Below are 22,722 nucleotides of genomic sequence, written 5' to 3' on the forward strand. Positions count from 1 at the left end.
AGCCAAATTTGCTAGTTTTTTGCTGACTTTGCTTGCGTGGTTCGAAAGGCTATGTAAAAAGACTCTTTACGTTTGTTTCAACCCAAAATTCCTAGTTTGTCACTAAAATTTCCTATGTGTTTCATAATGTGGCATAAGCCACACTTCAGTCCCTGTTCCTAATTGTTCACTGGACTTGCCAAAGTCACTGGTAAGGACACAACTCTTCTAACATAATGACATATAACCCTTTCATCTTCTACTGGCTTGACTTAAGGCAGCAGATGCTCAAATATAAGGAATATGGCACCACTTGATCTAAAATAAGCACACAAGGATATTCCGTCTTTACACCTCGCTCATCAGAACAAGAGCCAATGGTCTGGGCCAAGTACAGCCCGGTCTAGGCCAAGCAACAAGCCCGCTAAACTACTTCCTTCCGAAACTTTGGCTGCAACCGTACAGAACGCCCCGAAAACGCCTTCTTTGCCTGTTCAGGAATGCAGGGTACTAAAAAAGCAATATTCTATCCCCAGCAGATCTCTAATAGGCAATTCAGAGTTCCTCAATTTTTTTGCTTTGGATACTGTTACAGTCTTGGCAAGACGACGAGTGTTTCCATCACTTCATGCAGTCGGCTCTGAAGAAACATCTGGTTAGCGTTAGAAATTTATGGACAATGATTCTAATTCTTTATCCAAATGTGTAAAATGTGCTTGAAAAGGCTTGTTGTTGAAACAAAATCTATTTTTAAAGGCCCTGTGTTTTCATCCCTTCCTGTGAGGTAAGGGCTGCCCCTTCACACATCGCCGCTGGAGGATTCAGTTGCCTACTTCGCGGCGTGCCGATGAGTGGCACAGTAGTAGCTCAGGGAGATGGAAAATGCAGCTGTTGACATGAGCTCCTTGGGTTTGCTATGGTTCCTCTCAACCGTACAATTAACCACATGGATTTTGTGCATTTCACAGGGGGGCCCTTGCTGTACAATGAGGTGAAATTTGTCTACAACTCCGAGCAACTCAACGGGACCCAACGTGTGCAGCTGGACAACGTCATCTCTGAGGAAGAGTGTCGACAGATACAGAGGCTCGCCACCGTAAGTAGAGAAGAAGGGGCGTCTCCGATGGCCCCATCCATACATCAAGGGGTCATTTATACCCATGTGAAATCATTTTTCAATATGTATTGTACATGTAAACATGCGTAAAAGTCACACATTCCTACAATTGCTACTGTTTACTCTTTTGCTTCTCCACAGGCAAAATAGTTTTTCTGGTGTAGAATCACCAACACATAGACACTCAAAAATGTCATGGGGGTTTACTCCCCTTTTCCACAACTTTGGAAATGATTTACCCCCACACCGACCGAAATAAATCTCCTACCATATCCAGAGTGGAGGTTGGACAGTGCGGAGCTTTGGGAAAGCCCACACAGAATACAGTTGTGGGTGTTCCTGTACTATCCAAGGTACTCACAGTCTGGAGCTCATACTCACCACCCTTGGGTGAAGATTGACTCACTCCAGCTCTTTACAATAGGTGATCAGACATTCAACAATGATGCCTCTTAGATCTACAGCGGTTCAGAGCTTTGTGGAGATACAACAACCGAGTGACCGCATCAATGCATACGAGTTTATGCTGCAACAATCTGTTATAAATTCCCATGCTCAGGGTAATCCCACTGTGAAGTGTTTGATCCAGACAACTAAAGAATTTTAAAAACTAAATTAACTTTGTGGAGTTGACGTATGAGGTATTGGTGCATGTGACATCAAGAGGAACCTCACAGTGCCGCTTGAGTCAGCCTCATCTTCATATTTTGTTGTCCATCACCATGTTTTGTGCTTCATTTGTATATTCTGAGAAAACTTTTGGCAAAGACGCACTAGCACTGCAAACCATGAGACGGAAAACTGGAGTGATACGTTGTAGGAGAAGGGAGACCTTTTTTCCATGTGGTAGGAAAGCAGTTTCATTAACAACATTTTGAAAATCCACTTTCTTGTAAGGCATTTGGAGGCATCTAATTTGGGAATATCTGTCATGTCGCCACAAGCTCAAACAAGACGACAGCTGCCGGGTGCACAACCAATGTCTGTCTCCAAAGACTGATGGCAAGAGGCACTCCAGGTTTGGCTTACAATAGCTCTGAAAAGCCCCTCCCTCTCAGGCTCAAAAGACTGAGGGCCCGCTTCAATAAGGAAAAGTTCGACCAAAAGTCTAACTAAGACCAAAAGCCTAACTTTACTACTTTTTGTTATTTACAAAGGTAGGTTACTACTAGTAAACATACTAGTATTAAAGTTACTAGTAATAAAGTTACTCCTAGTAAAAATACTAGCCGTAAAGTTACTAGTAGTAACTTACCTTTGTGAATACCGAAAAGTAGTAAAGTTAGATTTTTGGCCTAACTTTATCCTTTGTGAAGCGGGCGCTTAGACTTCAGGTGTAAAGTTAGACTTCAGGTGTAAAGTTAGACTTCAGATCTAAGTTTATCTTTTAATATCGGGTCCTGAATGTTAAGCCATGAAAACCTCATGAGAAGCAAAAGCACTGTCAATGGTTTCCAGTATTGGCCACACTCTGCTTCCTGGGGCCTGACAGTACCTGGACCACCATGATCCTCAAGCAGGGACTTCCAGTTTACCTGGCTTTTCACTAGCAGCCCCTCACCTCCAGCTGCCAAGACTTTGAAGACCAAGTGTTCATAGTCATGCAGAAGTTCCCTTGCAGTGCTAGAAGACGCAGTCAAATATGTGGGATTAAAAGAAGAGGAACCCTCGTGCACAGAAATCCTTTCTAACCCCCTCAGTGTGCCAGCCCACATCTGGAGACCGCCTTTGTGGCCAAAAACAGACCAGACTGTGGGGGTTATTAGGATGGCGGGTGAACTTGCGTCCGCCCACCACCCTATCGGACAACGGGACCACCCGACTTGCTGTTGGCAGTCCTGTCAACCTCATTACAATGCGACCACCTCCAAGGCAGTCGCACTGCCTGTCTCTTGTACTGCGCCAGGTGCTACGTGCGGCAGCACACACCACAGTACAAGAAATAATCCAGAAACCTATCCCTGCACTTCCTGTCAAGCACCATGTGATGCCTGCCACTTGATACAGGGATATGTATCCCCTAAATCCAAAATCAAGGGCCAGGGGGGCCCACTACTGACCCCCAATGTCCCTTTCTGCCAGCTTTTCCATGGCGGGTGAACCGCCATGAAACGGCTGGCGGGGAGGGACATCAAAATCCTTACGGCGGTGCCTGGTAGGCATCACCAACATTGCAGGGATTGTGAAGCCCTCCACCTCACCAGCGGGCTCAAGGGGCCTGTTGGATGCATGGCGGTTGGTGTTTCCGACCGCCATCACACCGCCTGCCATTGTAATATGGCGGGTGGGAAACCTGTCTATGATGACGGTGTGACTGCCACCAACGGGCTGTCAGTGGCTGTCTCACCGCCATCGTAATCGCCCCCTTAGTTAAAGATGTGCTCAGAGACGATTAAAGCTGTGATCCCTAAGCTGCAAAAATCGCAAGTAAGTAGGAGGACACAACTTCACATGATGGTCTACACGAGGGAACCCCAGAAAGGATTCTATTGGGGCTCTTAAGGACGAAAAGGATGGGCCCAGAAAGAGAAAAAGCGGAAAAGTCAGCTTTCAAATTAAATATACTACTGCCAGAGACTTGCAGAGCTGCCACTTGGCATTCGGTTCATACATTTCTGAAACACGATTGAACAGATTCTGACCCACAAGAGAAATCACTGGGGCAATATTAAGACAACATTTTAGACACACCTCAATGTTGGACCCACCAACTTGAGTGAGATTTTTTTGTTAATCTCTCTATGCCAGACACACATACCTAACAAAGATGTTTGAAGGAAGGGAAATGTTATCTGTGTTTAAAACAATTTTATTAGTTTGATGTCTCTTCTGGATTTCCGTGTGGTCCGATGTCTCATGCCAAGCCAGAAGACCCCAGCACTGTGAAGCGTTGGTGCACATAGTGAAACTGAGGTGAACTAACACATGAACTCTCTTCTCTTGCTTTCAGACAATCACTCAGGCAGGAGATGGCTACCGGGGCAAGTCCTCGCCCCACACGCCCAATGAGAAGTTTGAAGGCGCCGCTGTGCTGAAGGCTCTGAAGGTACCAGAGGACACCTTGCATATTCTGTAGAGTCAACTGTGTTTACATTTCACTGTGTGTTTAACTCCATAGACTTTGAAAAGACTTATGAATCTTATGATTGGGCTCAGGTAACACATTTTGTGGTTGTTCACATGCACCACCATTAGTAAGGATTCTGGAATGTAGCTTGCATGTACTTTTATTTTCATGTTTCTTTCCTGTATGTTTTTGTAGGTGATGAAGGCTTGCAAGAGTTCAGGTTTGGACTGGTGTGTTCTGGACAGGGGAGCACAAAACCAGATAAAACAACAATGTGTCTAAAGATTGCCAGTGCTGCTGGGGAATCTTAATGAAACATGTAACTTAAGCATGAATGGGAACAGTACTGAAAACGTTCTGTTATGCACTAACTAACTAGTGGGTGTGAGTTAGCTGACACCCACTACCTTTTAAAAGTCTGGATTCATTCTCGTCCTGAGGCACAGCAACAAAAGGATTTGTATTTTGTATTGGTATGAACAATCCCTGAGACGAAAGAGACACTAAATTCCAATTCACTGTAGTTTACATTTTGAAATAATTGGGTAGAATCAACAGTCTGGGGAGTACACAAACCTAACAAAAATATCAAGAACAGAAATTAACCGATATTATTAACATATTTCATATGCAGGAGTAAAAACAAAATATACCAAAATTAAAGAACAAGAACAGACGGGAATCAATATTATTAAAGTCAGTAGTATGCAGAAGTAAAACCAAAATATACAACATTATGCAACCAAAGTCCACTGTACTTCATAACAAACTAAATACAGTGAGGCAAAGTAACTCACCTTCCATACAAAAATACACTGGTTCCAATATCGAGAGCTACAAAGGACCCTCAGCTAATGAAACACAGAATTCTGTTGTGAAGTCAGCCAGCCAGATACACCACTTGTATCTGCTGTGGGGGTAAATGATTACTGACACTATTAAAAAAGAACAAAGTTGGACACATGGGAAGTTGTTTAAATAGTCCTGCAGTCAATACCAAATCTTCACATGTAAAATAGAACAGGTAGTACCTGCTCAAAGTTTTTAGGTTCAGTCTCTTCGGTCCTATCTTTGAGTACTGAACAGTAATCATTGTAATGGGGTGGAGAAGAGGTACATCAGATCAGAGCCCCCCCAGACTTGGGGCTAGATGGGCTGGTCCAAACTCTGCTCTATCAGGTTAAAGCTATTTATCACCCGGCTCCAGTACTACGTTCTCTGTCTTCGCCGTGGCCGACACCGCGTTTCTGTCCTTCTAGTAGTGAGTATAGTGGCTATCCTAGTCTGAGGCTTGTTGTTTGTTTTTACCCCAGGAATACTAAGTGGCTTTTGGAAAAGATCACCCACACATAACACTTCCAAATGGAGAAATCAATTAGTGACACCAGGCAATTTAATATATTTGTACTGACTACAACCTTGTCCTTAGAAGCAGAGTGCTGTGACTTTGGTTCAAGACACTACTTTACCCTACATCACATTCAATAGAGAATGTCTTGCATAATGTCTCTTATGCAAGGAAATCATCAAATTCAGAATAGTCACACCTCAATTTATTATTGTTAACTATTAGAATTTCAGGTATGTGACGTCAACAGTGATTGCGTTGTTCTGAGACTCAAATGTTGCAGCTCAAGATTGTCACAGATCTGTTTATCACATTTTATTTCATTGAAAATAATCCCCTTCCATGTTCGGTCTATTTCATGCCTTCCAGGCTTCTGTCCCACAAAGCCGGTCCCTGCAGCTTCACACATGGTTGAAGATGAAAGTAGCATCTCGCTCTTAGGACCCTGCGTCTCAGGGTTTTGTAATTTCCAGTTGAAAGAAATGTACAAGGCAGATCTCTTTCAAAATCTGCTCAAAGCGTCTTTTCTTGCCGCAAACTTCAGCCAGCATTATAATCTGTGTCTTGTCGCAAGGGTTTCTTGAGATTTCAACTCTGCACGGAAGAAGAATTGGTAATTTCTGTTGATCACATGACACCAAACAGGCCTTCCTTAGACACTGAAAAACACTCACCCCCTCTGTGAGTTGAAACATCCCACTGTTACATCATCACTGTGCATTTATCTCTGATCATAGATTTGATAGGAGCTGCACAGTTCTGTGAGTGACCCAACTAGGCCACCGTCCTTTCGGGGGAAGCATTGGGTTTTGATCAGGAGAATGCCAAATATTGTACTGTTTGGGATGGAGAAAAGAGCCACAGTATAACTCAAAACATATCAGTAAGAAAAGCCCTGTGTTTGTATCGGTCTGTTCCTTTGAGAGTGCGTTTCATACATCATGCATGCACTGTCACTCCAGTTACACGTCATTTCTGTCTGTCGCTCCCATTTAGAGCACATTTCAATATCACACGTCCATTACCGCTCCACACTAACATTCATTTCTATTTTTATTTAGAATAGTCTTCATACATCTTACATACATTGTGACATTGTCACTCTCCAGTTACAATTCATTCCTATCAGTCTGGTCCCTTTAGAGTACATTTCTTACCACTCCTGCATTATTACTCCAGTTACATTACAATTCTCTCAGACTGGTCATTCGATGTAACGTTTCGGTCCATCATACACACTTTGTCTCTACACAAGGACAGTTTGATCTTAAGTTTCAGGCCTCTGGTGGAAGTCTCAAAGTTGGGAGTCTAAGAGGCGGGCGTCTCCAACGCAGGGGTCTCCGAAGCCCCTCGTCTCCAGAGAAAGAGATAGCTTGTGTAAAGCTGGGAGCTGGGCAGGATTTCGAACGAACCCCGGGAAGCGCTCGGGTATAAGGCCTGGCGAAATGTGAGGGTGAACCTGGTTAAATGTCTCCCCAAGATCTGGAACTGCTGGAGGTAGCTTCTGACGAGGAAAGATTCTGCACAAATAACTGTATAATGTAGGGGGCAGAGAGCCGGCCACAGCCTCAAAATACTGTGTTTCCTTTTGGAAAGTAAGGCCTGGTGGAAAACTCCGCATTTCCCAGGCTGCAAAAGTTCTTTTTGGTTTGTTTACAATGTTTTAGTCTTTGTTCTTGTCGTGTGCTCCAGAGACTAATGTATGTATGTAAGTATACTTGTAAAGCGCACTGTTACCTCGTTACGTGGTGTCCTGGCGCTGTATACCGCTGGGGAACCCGTCCTGGCTTTCCCTGTGAGAGGGCACCCCCAAGGTGAAGCCAGGCATCCCCGGCGTTGCTGGGGCCGTTGTGGAGATTAAGCAAGCTATTGCCCAGAGTTGCAGAGTGGGACCCATGGTTAGCGTAGGCACCTAAGCGAGAATTGTCGAGTCCGCGGACATTGACCCAAGACCCTGCCGCGTCGGGAATTGAACCCTGGTCCCAGGCCGACCTCTGCTTCAGGGTCTGCCGCTTCTAACCAGTGAGCCACACTTCTCTAATGTAACCACTGCTTAATTTGTTGAGAAAAAAAATAAGGGCCTTGGCCCAAGTTATTTCCAAGGAGGCCACTGCAGCGTGCCCACCCAGCCAGTGCTCCCAAATGCAGTGTATATTGAAGTGTTAGGTGATCTGCTGACGTGCTCTTCTGAAAAATAGGCAGACCGCGCCACCATGTGGTGGACTGTCAGAAATATGAGCCAGTGTTGATAAAGAAGGGCCGGCGCCGAGCACCGGCAAACACTGGCACAAATCAGGCACTGAATAGAACTGAAGAGTGTAGAAGGAACTTGAAGACAGCCCTGAATGTGAATGAACACTCAGGGGAGCCCAGCATTAAGCCTCCTTCAAGGGGCACCCATATTGTCAGAGCAGGGGACAGAGGCACAGGGAGAACTTGATTTGCCCAAGATCAAACAATGTGGTAAAGTTAGGGACCCTACATTGTAAACCAACATTGCTTGTTCTTAAGGCTATAGCTTTACCACTATATTACTTTAGCGAATCGAACATGAGAGCGGCCGCTGGGTACCCACCCTCCCCCGAGGCAGCATCTAGTCCAGGTTTTCGTTCTCTTTTGATATTTTCTACACGTTTACTAATAACTTTGAGACTGAATCTAAATAATCCCAATTCTGAACAAGAAAATGGGAGCAGAGGAATGCATTCTAACAGTGATTTCAAGAGCATGCAGTTAAGTTATGTGGACAGCTGGGATTGTAAGCCTCGTCTCCTGGTTCCACAGTCTCCAACCAGCAAATTAAACTACAAGTGGGAAGGAAAGGCTACAAGAAAACCTTCCTAGGGAAAGATCGCCCTGTTGTCCACTGTACCCAGATTTATAATTTAAAGGTTTATTTCCTGCATATTTAGATATAGTGGTGAAGCCAGGATTGTATTTTAAGTGTAGTGGCAGCGTCTCCCGCCCCAGTGAGTTGTCTGCTTTATTAGGGGTCCTATCATGTTTTTTTTTATAACACCCACTGGCAGTATTGTTTCTATCTCTAAGCACCCCCGCCCCAATACTTTGATATAATAGGGAGAAAAAAAACACAGAAGTAGTTCGTGAGACCTTTTCTCATCGTCCTGGGGCAGGAGACGATTGCCGTGCAGTGTCTGTGGTGGGCGCAATTGTTCACCATTGGAGTTTCAGGGTTGAAGACTGTTTCAGTGCATTTGCACGACAGAGGTGTTCATTTTCTGAACAAGTCTTTTCAAAGGTGCCTAGAGTGAGCAGTCAAGGCGCACTGCAGGAGGTGGGAAAGGGCTCAGAGCCAGCGGCGTAGGAAGTGGGGTGCAGTGGGTGCGGGCCGCCCTGGGTGTCATCACTGAGGGGGGTGACAAAATGGCAAAAATATGTGTTTTAAAATAAAAAAATCGAGGATTCTCACAACACTTTAAAAAATATATATTATTTAAAACAAATTTAATAACTTTGTCTGACAATTAATTAACCTCAACAAGTCAACATAATACGTATTGAAACTTTCTGCACCGGGTACCACCTGACCTCGCTACGCAACTGCGCACAGCTCAAACGCAGGATACACAGTAATCAGATTCGATAAGCTCAGTGTCCAGATGAATGACAGCATTTAAAAGGGGTGATTAAAAGGAAGGGGTTATGCAGTAAAACCCCAAAAATGCACTTTACTACTCATAATCTGGCTGCTCCCCAATAAACATCTTCCGATGTGTCTGTGCACCCCAAGCGTCCTGCAAAGCAACCATGGAAACTTGGCCACTCCACCCTTCCCGGAAGAGCTGGGACATCACCACTTGCAAAAAAACAGTGTAATTCTAGGAAATCACTTTGGTTCATTTGGCCTCATTTTCATGTGGCTTTTGAATCAAACTCCAGGCTGGAAACAGGGCCGCGTAGTTACTTTGAGGGTGAAAACCCCACAGAAGATTGCTTTCTTGGCTTTAGAGATTCTTAACTTGTGACTTTTTAAAGTTCTCACCCGCTGCCCTCTCTTTTACCTGATTTGAACATTGCAGCAGCTTCTGGACATGCAGTAAGTGTCTGCCCCTAGGTGCTGCAGGCAGGCCTTGTTAGTTATGGTGTGGGTGGGGGGTGTTCCGGGGAGGGCTTCATCTCATCACTCGTCCATTTGAGGTATATAGGAAGCTATTGGTTAATAAATGGAATGTTCTGGGCCTAAAAAAGCATTTAAAGTGCTTTGTGGCTGTAGTGGTGGATATTTGGTCAGGGGAGGGGTGTTAACTGAAACTCTATATTCAATACTAATCCTTATGGATTCCGGAGTAGCGTGCTACTCGCCTAGAAAGCGCTTCAACACCCCATTAGGGGTAACAAGCACTATATAATGCAAACTTTTTTTCTCTCTTCCATCCCTCCGCTATCCTTCTCAATCCAAATAACTGACTAACATATCCACCACTCAAGTTACTTTCATATTTCACTATAATAATTCACCACTAATCCTTATGGGTTACGGAGTAGCGTACTACTTGCCTAGAAAGTGCTTCAACACCCCATTAGGGGTAACAAGCGCTATATAAATGCATGCAATTTTTTTTTCCTTCTTCAATCCCTCCGCGATTCTTCTCAATCCAAATAACTGACTAATACCCACCACTCAAATTACTTTCATATTTCACTATACTAATTCACCACTAATCCTTATGGGTTCTGGAGTAGCGTTCCACTCGCCAAAAAAGTGCTTAAACGTAGTAAGCGCTATATAAATGCACCTACAATACAATACAATACAATACAATATAGGATAGCTTAGTGCATTGATAATATACACAGATATCTGAGATGACCACATGGTTGATATTTATGAATCCTCATCGGGTCGAATTTGCAGTTCATCCTTCTGAGGTCTATACGATGAGCTCCCTTGAGTTTGGTACTAATGGCACCTGTTTTCTAGACACGATGGGACTACTCAGTTTATGGTGGTTGTACACAAATAACTACTGTGTGTATTAACAGTGCACTGTCCCTGCTTTGCTAATAAATACTCCTGTTCTTTACTCCACAGTTCGGTACCGAAGGCCGCGTTCCGCTTCGAAGCGCTCGTCTGTTTTACGACATTAGTGAAAAAACACGGAAAATAATTGAGTCGTACTTCAGGCTGAACTCCACGCTGTACTTCTCCTACACACACCTGGTGTGCCGGACAGCACTTCACGGTAAGGCTCAGGTGTAACACCCTCCTCCTCCCTCCATGTGTCTCAGATCACACAGAGGTGGACCCACACACTGCTTTTCTGTATACAAGGAGTTTCCCCAGTGACTGTGTTCTCCATCCATCTGGGCAGAGACAAAAAGATGACAAGACAAGACGTGTGGAACTTGAAAAGAGTCAAATATTTATTTATTTATTGTACTTGTAGAGCGCAACATTAATCCCAGGGGATATCACGGCGCTAAGAAAGCAAGAACCGGTTTGAGAGGTAGTTAGTTAGTTATATGAGATCTCAGCAGTTGGGTCTTAAACTGCCAATATCTAACCCTGTGCCCAGGGGCACATTCGTAGTCCACAGTGGAGGAGGCTGGAGGCCCTCCGACTCAAAACACACAAGGTGATGGACGGAATGTTGCACAATGGCAAAACATTCACCCCCAGTCACAGATCTGGGTTTAATCCATCGTTATTTTGCTCACCACGCCACCCCAGTTCAGACATGGCCATATGCAAATCAGTCTTGGCCCTGTGCCTCATGGGAACGGTCCAGCCCGAACTGCCAAGCCGTGTCTTTCCTGGACCGGAAATAAGCATCCTAGGACCGGTTTCTGGCATTTCAGCCGTCTTCAGCCAGGATAGCTTGACTCCAGTGGCGCAGTGAGCACAGGACCCACGTCTGGGCACACCCTTCCCACATAGGGTGAACAGCAAAACACACAAGATGATGGACGGAATGTTGCACACTGGCAAAACATTCACTCCCAGTCACAGATCTGGGTTTAATCCATCGTTATTTGGCAATTTGGGGGTGGCATGAGGTCCCTTCCGGAGGGGACCTGGCCGGGCAGTTTGTGCCCTACTGTTCCTATTGGAGCAGGGTCCAGGCTGATTTGCATAAGGCGGGTCTCTGTCTAGAGTGCATGCTGGGTGAAAAATGCTCCGCATGTGCTACAGTCCGTGCCCGAGAATGATTCCATCATCCTGTCAATCCCTTTGTTTCTAGCAGCAGCAGGACATTTAGGGCGTTGTTTACAACAAAATGTCGGAGCGCGGTGTGGTGCCAAATTTGGTAGCGTCGCGCTCAGACATTTTCAAAATGCAGGAATGCGCCCTGTTTACAAAAATACGGTGCACCCTGCGTTTCCCCTAGTGCTGGCGCTAAAAAAGCTACCTTTCACCAGCGCAGGCGCCCTGTCACTACGTCGCAAGGGGGCCTGCGCTGCAGGGTCGATTGTTTATGTGCAGGAAGGGGCACCTTCCTGCACATAAACAATCTTGAGAGGCGATTTGCTGTTTCTATGTGTGCTGCAGAATGCAGCGCACAGGGAAAGAGCAAAATACGAGAAGAAATTAAACATTTCTCCTCGTATCGCCATCCTAAGACCAGGTATTACCTGACCTTCGTTTTTGTCGCTGCCACAGCAATGTAAATGGGCAGCGTCAAAAAGCAATGCGTGTTGAGGGTGGAACGTCCACAGCAACACCCATTGCACGCCCCTTTGCCGCAGCAGACTGCTGTGGTAAGGGGCATATTTACAAGGTGGTTTTCAGCCACGTTAAGTGATTTAGCGCCACGTTGTAAATATGGGAAATGGCGCAACGCCACCGGAGCTTCAAAAAAAGTGATGCTACGGTGCGTTAGGGGCTTGTCAATATGCCCAAAAGTGCTGTTCTTATTGGAGCAAGAAAGGCATCGAAAGAGGACTTTGAGAGCACAAATCCTTGCAACTGGCCTGACAGCTTCCTGGACCAAGGAATGCACGCCACTTAATGTAGTATTTACCAAACACGTGCACCAGATACTGAACGGAGAAGTCGGTGTGACTTCTTTTAAAAGTTATGGGTGAAATTATATTTATTGAAATACAAAAGTAATTTGTATTCTCCATTGGAGTTGTTAAGACTTTAGGTGCATATAATGCAATCCTACTTTTATTAATATAGGCTTTTGTTGTGTTCCACTACTCAAACTGAAACTGGTGAGTTGCACAAATGAAAATGCCTGTCAAAGCTCCCCCTCGTGGTGGGAGCAATCGCAGACTTTAACTGCACCGCAAAGCGTGAAGAGGCCACGCAATTGGCAAATAGGCGCTATGTGAAAACGAAGAGTGCAAGCCTTTTGTTAGAGTACTTACACCCACATGCATCATTGTTGGTATTTGCGATTCCTAAATTGCGAAAATTAAGGAATCGCAATTTAGAAATCGGAAATACCTTTGCATAAAAAATTCGCAATATTTTTTGCGATTTCTTATTTTTCCTTACTTGCGATTCACAATTTTGCGAATCGCAAATAAGGAATCCCTTAACATTGATTCCTATGGGCCTAGAGGCCCATAGGAATCAATGGGAAGGCATTCTCATTTTGTGATTCGCAATTCAGGAATCGCAAAATGAGAATGCAATTTCTAGGGTGCATGGGGGGGTCCAAAGGCCCCCCCTGCACACCAGAAATGTAACTTACAGTCCATTTTTCACACATACATGCCCAAGGGCATGTGTGAGTGTAAAATTAAAGTGTCAAAAATGCACTTTTGTGCATTTTTGAAACTTTTCTTAAATTAGCATGAAGGTTGACTTCATGCTAATTTAACACTTCTAATTTGCGAATTCGCAAACTTTTTCAGATAATGCACTGCATTTAAGAAATCGCAAATTTGCGATTTCTTAAATGCAATCGTAATTTAATAAATCGCAAATAATTTGCGATTTCTTAAATTGCGAAATAACAAAAAATGTTAATGCATCCAAAACAAAGAATTGCATTCGCAAACGGCCGAATTTTGCGATTCGCACCGTTTGCGAATGCAATTCTGTTTGATGCATGTGGGCCATTGTTCCTTATTGACAATAGAGCCATTCTCCATCCGTTTCTTATAATTTGGCGCCACCAAGTGGCGGTGTTTGGAAACGCCAGCCCACACCTCCTTTGGAGAAATGAAGTTGGTTTTCTAGCGGGAAAATTCTGCCTTTTTCTCAAGAAACGCCCATAAAAGAGCCCGCTGGTGTTAGGACTGCTGAGAATAAACCGGTGACCACCTGGGGCAGCCGTTTTGCTAGTTTAGTACCAACAAAATGGCTGCCCCAAGATGATTTCGAATCTGCCTCTGCCTGTCGGAGTGTTTTCCTCACTTTGTATCAGCTGTTTAACTCTTTGGGCCATATGTATCATCAACCTGATTTGCGATTCTCAAATAGAGATTTTTAAGAAATCGCTATTTGAGAATCGCAAATAGGTATGTATGTACAAAATCGCATTTTTTTTGCGATTTCTTGGAATTTCTTAATTGCGATTTGCAAATTGCGAATCGCAATTAAGGAATACTTTCCCATTCATTTCTATGGGCCAGGAGGGCCATAGGAATAAATGGGAAGGTATTCTCAATTTGCGATTCGCAATTTGCTAATCGCAAATTGAGAATAATTTCAAGGGTGCAGGGGTGTCCAAAGGACACCCTGTTGCACCCCTGAAATATGCATGGGTGCACATGTGGCGCACATACATGCCCTAAGGGCATGTATGTGCGTCACATGGCACTTTCAAAAATGCAAAAATGTGCATTTTTCAAGGAATTCGCAACTTACCACCAACTAGAAGTTGGTGGTAATTTGCGATTCCTTAAGGACATTTTGCAATTTTTTTTGCTTCATACATTGCATATAAGGAATCACAAAATTTACGATTCCTTAAATGCAATTGCAAAATAAGGAACCGCTTTGTGAAACCCGCCCCCAGGGCACAATGATATTACAGAAGAGGTCGCAGATGCTTGTGCGTCTTCTTCTGTAATACAGAAAGGTCTGGCGCATGTTTGGCCAGCGCTATCGTAAGAGGGTGTTCTTTCAATTGCATGGGGGCGTGTCACCATACAAATGAGGGAATCAATTTGCCTCTGCGCGTGCGCCATATTACAGATGTGGGCGTAGAGGCAAACATGCCTTTAGGAGGTGCACTGAAAGTGCTTAAAAAAAGGTGCTGCACTTTCTGTGCGTCTCCTAAATATAGCCCTCTGGAGGGGAGAAAATGGGTCCCACCAATATGTGGGTGGACTGAAAATCTATCCATAGTTTGAGGGTCCAATGTCAGCATGTATACGCCTGTGCTCCTTAACCCCTTATGTGCTGTTGACCAGCTCAGCTCGTCATGAGGGACAGATGAGCTGCCCTCATGATGAGCTGAGCTCGTCACAGCCGTTGGAACGTTCGCACGCGGGGATAATTTCCCCGCTTTACTGAACATTCTAAAAACGGGTGTGGTTGTGACGAGCTCAGCTTGTCACGAGGGCAGCTCCGCTGTGCCTCATGACAAGCCGAGCTCGTCAACAGCACAGCGGCGCCGCGCGCGGCCCCCTCCCCCTGCACAGCTGGGGGGGGAAACACCCCGCAGCCAAGGGGTTAACGTAAATGTCCAGTATTTGAAAAGCGCAAACAATTACCCGAGAGTGTCACGGCGCTGGGGGCCGTAGGGAAGATTAAGCGAGCTACTGCCCAGAGTCACATGGTGCTGGGCTGATCTGCCGCCGGCACCGGGGATCAAACGGTGAGCTCCAGGTTCCGGAGTCAGCCGCCCTGGCCGCTACGCCACACCTCTTCCCACACCGCCACACCAACGTACTGGGGGCTGTTAACTACACTACTTTTATGAGTCTGTGTGCAGGTCCTGGATTTAAGGGTTCGACAGCATCTGAGAGGCCACCTGGTGCATACGACAAGTAGAGATGGATTGGCCTTTAGAGATAGCAGGGTGATGCTACCAAAAGGCTGATAGGGTTAGGGAAGAACCTGTCTCAGTCTGACATACAACTACGTCTTCATCGAACCAACTTGCATTTAGAAGGTACCACCGTGCGTTGAAATGCCCATATTTCCTCATGCGCCTGTCCCTCTTTGTGGCCTGATAGGCGTGAGGTACCGGACATGACTACTTTTATAAAGGTTAATGCACTACAGAGAGAGCCGCTTGCAGCCTGGTCACATATGTCGATTAAAGGCATTTGTTTGTTTTATTGCACATAAAACACAAGGCTAGACTATTTGTCACTAAAATTCTTCTAATCCCTAGAAAATAAAGTGGGTACTTCTTTGTAGAATGTGCATAGCTTCAGTGGAGAGGCCAGTGATTGAATGGGTGTGGAATAAAAAGAGATACCTGCACAGCAAGCCTGGGGAATGTTGCCCAAAAAGAGGCGCATGGTGTCTTCTGTGTTTTTTTATCCGTTCTGTGCATTGACGACGAGATACTAAAGCATTTTCCGCAGTTTCAACCAACTCGATTCCCTGCACAGGCACAACAGAAACAACCAATGGCGAGGCCGTTCACAGATGGATATCCAAGCTCAGCCCCACGAGAGCAGAGTCTGCTAATTTCACCAAAGAAGTCTGACCTACATATGCAAACTTGGATCTAGACCACCCCCTCCTGTCATTGATGATGCTAAATCATTGGAGGATTCCCTCGACACAAGACTTAACCTTCAGTTTCAGAAGCGGCCCCTCTATTAGGGCAGAGGATCGCCCCCCCCCCCCTCCTCCATCCCCGCTGCCAGCATTGCAAAAGTGGAAAATAAAATGGAAATAAATTACTATTTTATTATTCCCTTGCCCTAGCTGTGTTTGGGGGCGGGGCCACTGCTGTTGACTGACAGCAGGGAGCCGTGCTCACTCAAGTTTCGAGTGTGCACGTCAGCCTGACACGCGCACTTTAAACGGGTGGCAACCAAGCACAGGCTCCCAGTTCCTCAGTGAGCGTGGAGCCAGTCTGCTCCAGCCAATCCTGGTGCTTCTGTCATGCTGCCTGTGCAACGTAAGAGCAGCTGCCATTGTTCAGCTCCAGATTAATATAGAAGCAGGAAAGCTCGAAATCGATTCAGTTTACTCTGGGGATCAGACAGTTTACCCCAAAATTAGATCTGAAGTCTTTGAAGCAAACACTTGTTCTCACCAGACTTGGTTACTGCAACTCACGCCTCACAACATTACCCAGAACTCACCTCACCCTTCTGGGAGCAACTCTGAGATTCCTCTCTGGAGACCTTGAAGCTCAAGCCTAGTTCAAGACACAGAGCGCCCCATAAAGGGACCACCCCTCCCCATCCTGGGGACAAGCTGACACTCTGTGGATGGCTCGACCACCCACAGAGCACCCCTTATGGGGACTCCTCCCTATCCTGGGGACACCCTGACCCACTTTGGTGGCCGGTGCTTCCTTTAAAGTCTCTTCTCTTCGAATCATAGTTCTTAAAAAATGGAGGACTATCTCTCCCTCTCTCCCTGCCACTTTGCGTGCAAAGAGAACCTGTCTGCCTTGTCTCTCCCTCTGTTCGCATTTACCTTCCTACAGCAGTCTAATCACAAACCCACACCTGCCCTGTGTAACGGGGCGTAGGACTATGCTACGCTCGCGTAGTTTACATAGGTACGCGAATTGCACATAGCACAGTGCAAAAACGCGTAGCGGGCATTTTTTGCTTGCTCGCAGCCCTCAACGTCAAGTTGGCGACCGCGAGCGAGACTTTTTCCTCGTTCGCGATCAGCAACATCAAGTTGCCGATAGCGAGCGTGGAAAATAAACCTCCCGGCGAGATTCTCAACGCGGGGAGGTCAAGTTTCTCATTGCGAGTGGTGGCGTATGCTCGCGACCGCTCGCGATGAGAAACCACCAGTCCGCATTCAGAAAGCTGCAGCTCGAGTACAAATCTACTCGAGCGTCAGAAAACAACAACTTGCACTGTCCAAGATGCGGTTTGCAATGATTGCACAGTGCTGACAAGCATCCGGCACTGTGCAATCAGTGCGAACAGCATTTTGCACAGTGCACTACGCAGTTCGCGTAGTTATGTGTAGCTTGCATAGTGCGAAGTGCACTTCGCGAAGCTACGCGGAGCCCTACTACAAGAACTACGCCCAGGGTTAACGGAATGATGAACAATGTCATACATTCACCCCAGTACAGAGATCTGGGCCTAAATCCATTGGTTTCTTTTTTGCTCACCATGCCATACCTGTTTGGACCCAGCCATATGCAAATCAGTCTTGACCCTGTGCCTCATGGGAACAGCCCAGACCAGACCGAACTGCCAGGCCATGTCCTCCATGGCCTGGAAATAAGCCTCCTAGGTCACTCTGATGACCAATTTCCTTACAGCCTCTTTTTATTTCTATTTACTTTATTCTTGTACAACTTTATAATGCTCTAGGGACATGTTCACGCAGTATAAAACTGTATAAATAAAACGTATAATATTGTTTGGTCTCCATCCGGTCTTTTGTGTGGTGTTGGCGCCATCTGGTGGATCATTGCGGTAAGACAGCTCCTTAATAAGCTTCCATCTGACTCTTGGACGCTTTTTCGGCTGCACATACTTCAAGATTTTATGACTCTGCTGCTCGTAGCCCCAGGCACTGTTTGTTCTTTTCTGCCGCCATCACCTGGAACAGGAGGGTACAAGAGGCACCTGGAGGGGAATGGAACATGCCCACATTTTTCTCTCTCTTCTTGCGCTCTCTCTCTGTTTCTCTCCCTCTTTCTTTCTTTCTCTCTCTCTTACTCTCCTGCACCTTTTCTCCCTTTCACGTTATCCCCACTCAGAGGCATCTCTCACACTTTGTCTGTAATTTTTGATTGATTTTTTTTGTTTTCCCTTTCCCTCTGTAGAGAGCCATCCGGGCTCTCACATACATTGTATCTTTGCACGCACGCACGCACACGCAACCTTGGGGCGGGCTCGCCCCTCGGTATAAATAAACAAGCGGAAGACCGCTCGGGGTCTTTCCGGCTGAGTGCAAGCAAGTGTTGGTGTAATTATTCAGTGCGCATATACACACGTGGTAGGCCCAGCCTCACCACTCTACATTGGCGACGAGGCCGGTGTACCTGAATCCGCGTGTGTCTGCCTCGCGCGGCGGTGCCTGCCGCTGTGCTGCTCTGGCCCCGTGCGCCTGAGACCCGCCCACGCGTCTCCCGTGAGGGTGCGCCTTCGGCTGGCGGGACTCGGGACCGGCGGAAGCTGACGTGCGGCTGGGTGACGGTCCTGCGGGTGAGTGCTCATCTGCCCCGCTTGCGCGGCCCCTGCCTACCGCACTCCGCCTGCCACCGCGGAGGAGGCGCGCCTGCTGACTGCAGGCCCGGCGAGCGCCACGCGACGACCCGCCCTGGGCCCGCCCTCGCTCTTCGGAGCTGCCGCGCATGAGGCGCCCTTGCAGAGGCGCGCGCTAGACACGACGCCAGGCCCCTCCTGCTGTGCTCCTGCCCTCGTGGGGCGATGGGACGTTCTCACGGCCTGTGAGTCAATTTATGGGAACATTTGGTGGAAACATCTCGATCAGAATAAAATTGAAAAGCAACAAGCATTGGCACATGCAACAAGGCATCTCCATTCACATTGGCTCCCACAAGGCCGTGCATCATTATCCTTGCCGCCACAGCTGGTCCCTGGGGTCCTGTCCATCGCCACTGCTGACTCTTCCCGCGTCACGCCCTAAGGCGCCTCGAAACGCTGCGTGACCTGCGCCCCTGCCCTGCGCCTCACGCCGCCGCCATCCCGGAAAGCACCAGCAAGGCCAGAGTGACGCCTCGCCATGAACAACGGCGCTCCAGGAGCGGTCCAAGACGGGGCTGGCCAGCCCCCCCAGCCGGCTCTTCAGCAGCAGCCAGCTGCGCCCGCCGCTCAACCACAGGCTCAAGCACAGGCCGGAGCAGGCGCCCCTGCAGGTCCTCACGCACCCGCGCCCCATGCGCATCAGCACGCCGGCGTAGCACCCATACCGCCATTCAGCGAATCAGCAGACCCGGCAACGGCGGCCGTCCGCTGGAGAGCATGGGTCGGACGCCTCAATCTGTACTTCAGGGGCACAAGAGAAACCGACGGTACGGTGAAGAGGTCGCTCCTCATTCTCTATGGGGGTCAGGAGATCTATGACTTATTCGAATCGCTCCCGAACACTGGAGCCGAGGACAACTATGACGCCGCAGTCGCGGCCCTCAACGCGCACTTTGACCCTCAGTTGAACAATGATTTTGAAAAATTCAAATTCAAGCGCGCATGGCAGCTGGACTCCGAGTCAGTCGACATGTACTACACTCGACTCCGACGGCTCGCGAGCACGTGTCCCTTCACCAACCCTCGCGACGAGATCAGGGACCAGATCATCGTCGGCTGCAAATCTAAGTTGCTGAGAAAGCTGATCCTCCGACAGCCGGGGATCACCTTAGACGAGATCCTCATCCTGGCAAGGTCGCACGAGTTGTCGGATGCCCGGGCGGAAGAGATGGAGGTCGCACTGCGCACCCCGGTGATCGCCCCGTCTGGGGCAAGGGCCCCGGCCATCAAGGAAGAGCGGGTGGAGGCGATCCAAAGAAGATTCCCGCCAGCAAGGCCGCGAGGTGGCCCGCCAAGGGACAGCCAGTGCGGGTACTGTGGTGTGGACCATCCTTCCACGGCCACGTGTGGTGCCAAAGGCAAGACGTGCCTCAAGTGTGGGCGCATGAATCACTTCGCTGCTGTCTGCCGGGGAGGGAAGTTCCGGGCAGCAGGCCCGCGCGCCAGAACTGTGACCCAACGGGTCCGACAACTGTCTCTTGACCAGGAGAGACCCCCTCCCGACACGGAGGCTCAAGACCGCCGGCCCAGATATGAGGACGACGAAGACGATGAGGTGTATGTCATCTCCTACGTGAGCCGGGCATCCACGAAAAGGCGACCGCCTCCAATGTGTTCCGTCTCAGTGGACGGGACGAGTGTCAACGCGCTGATAGACACAGGGGCGTCCGTGAACGTCATGGACTCGGACCAGTATGAGCGCATGTCCCCAAAGCCGACGCTGGCACCGTCCGCGGCACGCATCTACACCTATGGCGGGACAGAGCCCATGCCTCTTCGTGGAGTGATTCAAACCACAGTAGTCAACGGAGAATATTCGACTGTGACCAGGTTCCACATCACTGAGGGCAAGAAAGGCACCCTCCTGAGCTGCCACACAGCAGAGGATCTGGGACTGGTGTTTTTCGCCAACCAAGTACACCAGGCTCACGCTGACTTCATGCTAAAGGACTTCCCAGAACTGTTCAAAGGTCTCGGCAAGCTCAAGGGTAAAAAGTTTAAGCTACACATTGATGCGACGGTGAAACCTGTCGCTCTCAGACACCGGCGAGTACCGTTTAACCTTAGGCCCCAAGTTGAGGAAGAGCTTCGCAAGCTTGAGGAGTTGGGAGTGATCGAGAAAGTGTCGGGCCCGACACCCTGGGTCTCGCCCCTGGTGGTTGCCCCCAAGCCGAAGCAGCCGGGAGCCATACGTCTGTGCGTGGACATGAGGCTCCCCAACACCGCTGTCAAGCGCGAACGACACATCACCCCCACTATGGACGATATTATAGCTGACCTCAACGGGGCGAAATGGTTTTCCAAATTAGACCTCAACTCCGGATATCACCAGCTGGAGCTAGAGCCGGCTAGCAGGTACATCACCACGTTTTCGACGCACGTGGGGCTGCGTCGCTACACTCGGCTCAGTTTTGGGGTCTCGTCGGCCGCCGAGGTCTTCCAGAACGCCATTCGCGAGGTGCTCTCCGGACTAAAAGGGGTGATCAACCTGAGTGATGACATCCTAGTTTACTCAACGACCCTAGAGGAGCATCACGCCAACTTGAGGGCGACCCTGCAGAGACTCGCCGATAGCGGCCTCACCCTCCACCGCGCTAAATGTGCCTTCTATCAGGAGTCAGTGGACTTCTTTGGATATATCTTTACGAGGGAAGGCCTTAAAGTTGACCCGAAGAAGGCCGAAGCCATCAAAGCGGCCAGCACGCCCAGAAGTCAAACGGAAGTCCGCAGTTTTCTGGGCATGGCCACATACTGTGGCCGGTTTATCCCGAACCTGGCCGACTTAGCGGAGCCTCTCCGTGCCCTCACCCGTGCTGATCAGAAATGGGACTGGACTGCTGCTGCACACAAGGCGTTCCAGGCCGTCAAGGCCAGTCTGCTTGACAACACCGTCATGGCCTACTTCCAGCCACGGAGACGGACCGAGTTGATAGTCGATGCCAGCCCAGTGGGATTGGGAGCCGTGCTGCTGCAGGAGTACGGGCCGGAAGAGTGGAAGCCTGTCGCCTATGCCAGCAAGGCCCTGTCCGACACGGAGACCAGGTATGCCCAAATTGAAAGAGAGGCGCTGGCCATCAAATGGGCATGCCAGCACTTTCACCTCTATCTCTGTGGACAGGACTTCACGGTGGTCACAGACCATAAACCCCTGTTGCCCCTCTTCGCGGGAACATCCCGGCTTGCTCCCCCACGCATCGAGAGGTGGGCTGTCCAGCTGCAGGGTTACCGGTTCAAGGTGGTGTTCAGGCCAGGAGCACACAACCCTGCCGACTACTTGTCGCGTCATCCAGATGTCACACCCCCACCGGCCCTCGATGCTGAAGGAGATGAAGTGGAGGAGATAGTGCACATGGTCACCCTAGCGGCGTGCCCCGAAAACATGTCGCTCCAGGAAATTAGCGACGCCACCGCGACGGACGAGACCCTGGCGAAAGTTAGGGAGGCACTCGAAGGAAATCGTTGGGCCCATTTCCTTGATGGCGCTTCGTGCCTCCGGCCGGAGGTGCGTCATGCTAGGCAGCAGCTGTGGCAGATACGGAGTGAACTTAGCGTCGGAGATGAAGGGGTGGTGCTGCGTGGGCACCTCATCGTCATGCCCGAAAGTCTCCAGCAACGAGCCCTGAGCCTGGCTCACGTGGGACACCAAGGGATGGCAAAGACCAAGGCCCGCTTGAGGAGCAAGGTGTGGTTTCCCGCGATGGACAGCCAGGTGGAAGCCATGATACAGGCCTGCCACGCATGCACGATCACGGGCGGAGACCCTGCCCCAGCGCCCGTGCTCACGGAAGAAGCGCCCCAGGCCCCGTGGGCTCAACTCAGCATAGACTTTGGCAGCTTTCCAGACGGGCGGCACATGCTAGTGCTGGTAGACTCGTTTTCCAAATTCCCAGTTGTGGAAGTCATCGCATCCAC

General features: G+C 48.5%; 1 protein-coding gene across 1 annotated transcript in view; it reads left to right on the top strand.

The window, feature by feature from the left end:
- The window catches only part of P3H2 (prolyl 3-hydroxylase 2), a 340,022-nt gene that overhangs the window by 256,018 nt on the left and 61,282 nt on the right, over window positions 1-22,722 (top strand). Inside the window, exons 11-13 of the mRNA XM_078667931.1 lie at window positions 948-1,075; window positions 4,047-4,142; window positions 10,565-10,715. Coding sequence (XP_078524057.1) covers window positions 948-1,075; window positions 4,047-4,142; window positions 10,565-10,715 — 375 coding nt within the window. The remainder of the gene's footprint in view (window positions 1-947; window positions 1,076-4,046; window positions 4,143-10,564; window positions 10,716-22,722) is intronic.

This window comes from Lissotriton helveticus, chromosome 11 (genome assembly GCF_964261635.1).
Source record: "Lissotriton helveticus chromosome 11, aLisHel1.1, whole genome shotgun sequence".
Lineage (NCBI taxonomy): Eukaryota > Metazoa > Chordata > Amphibia > Caudata > Salamandridae > Lissotriton > Lissotriton helveticus.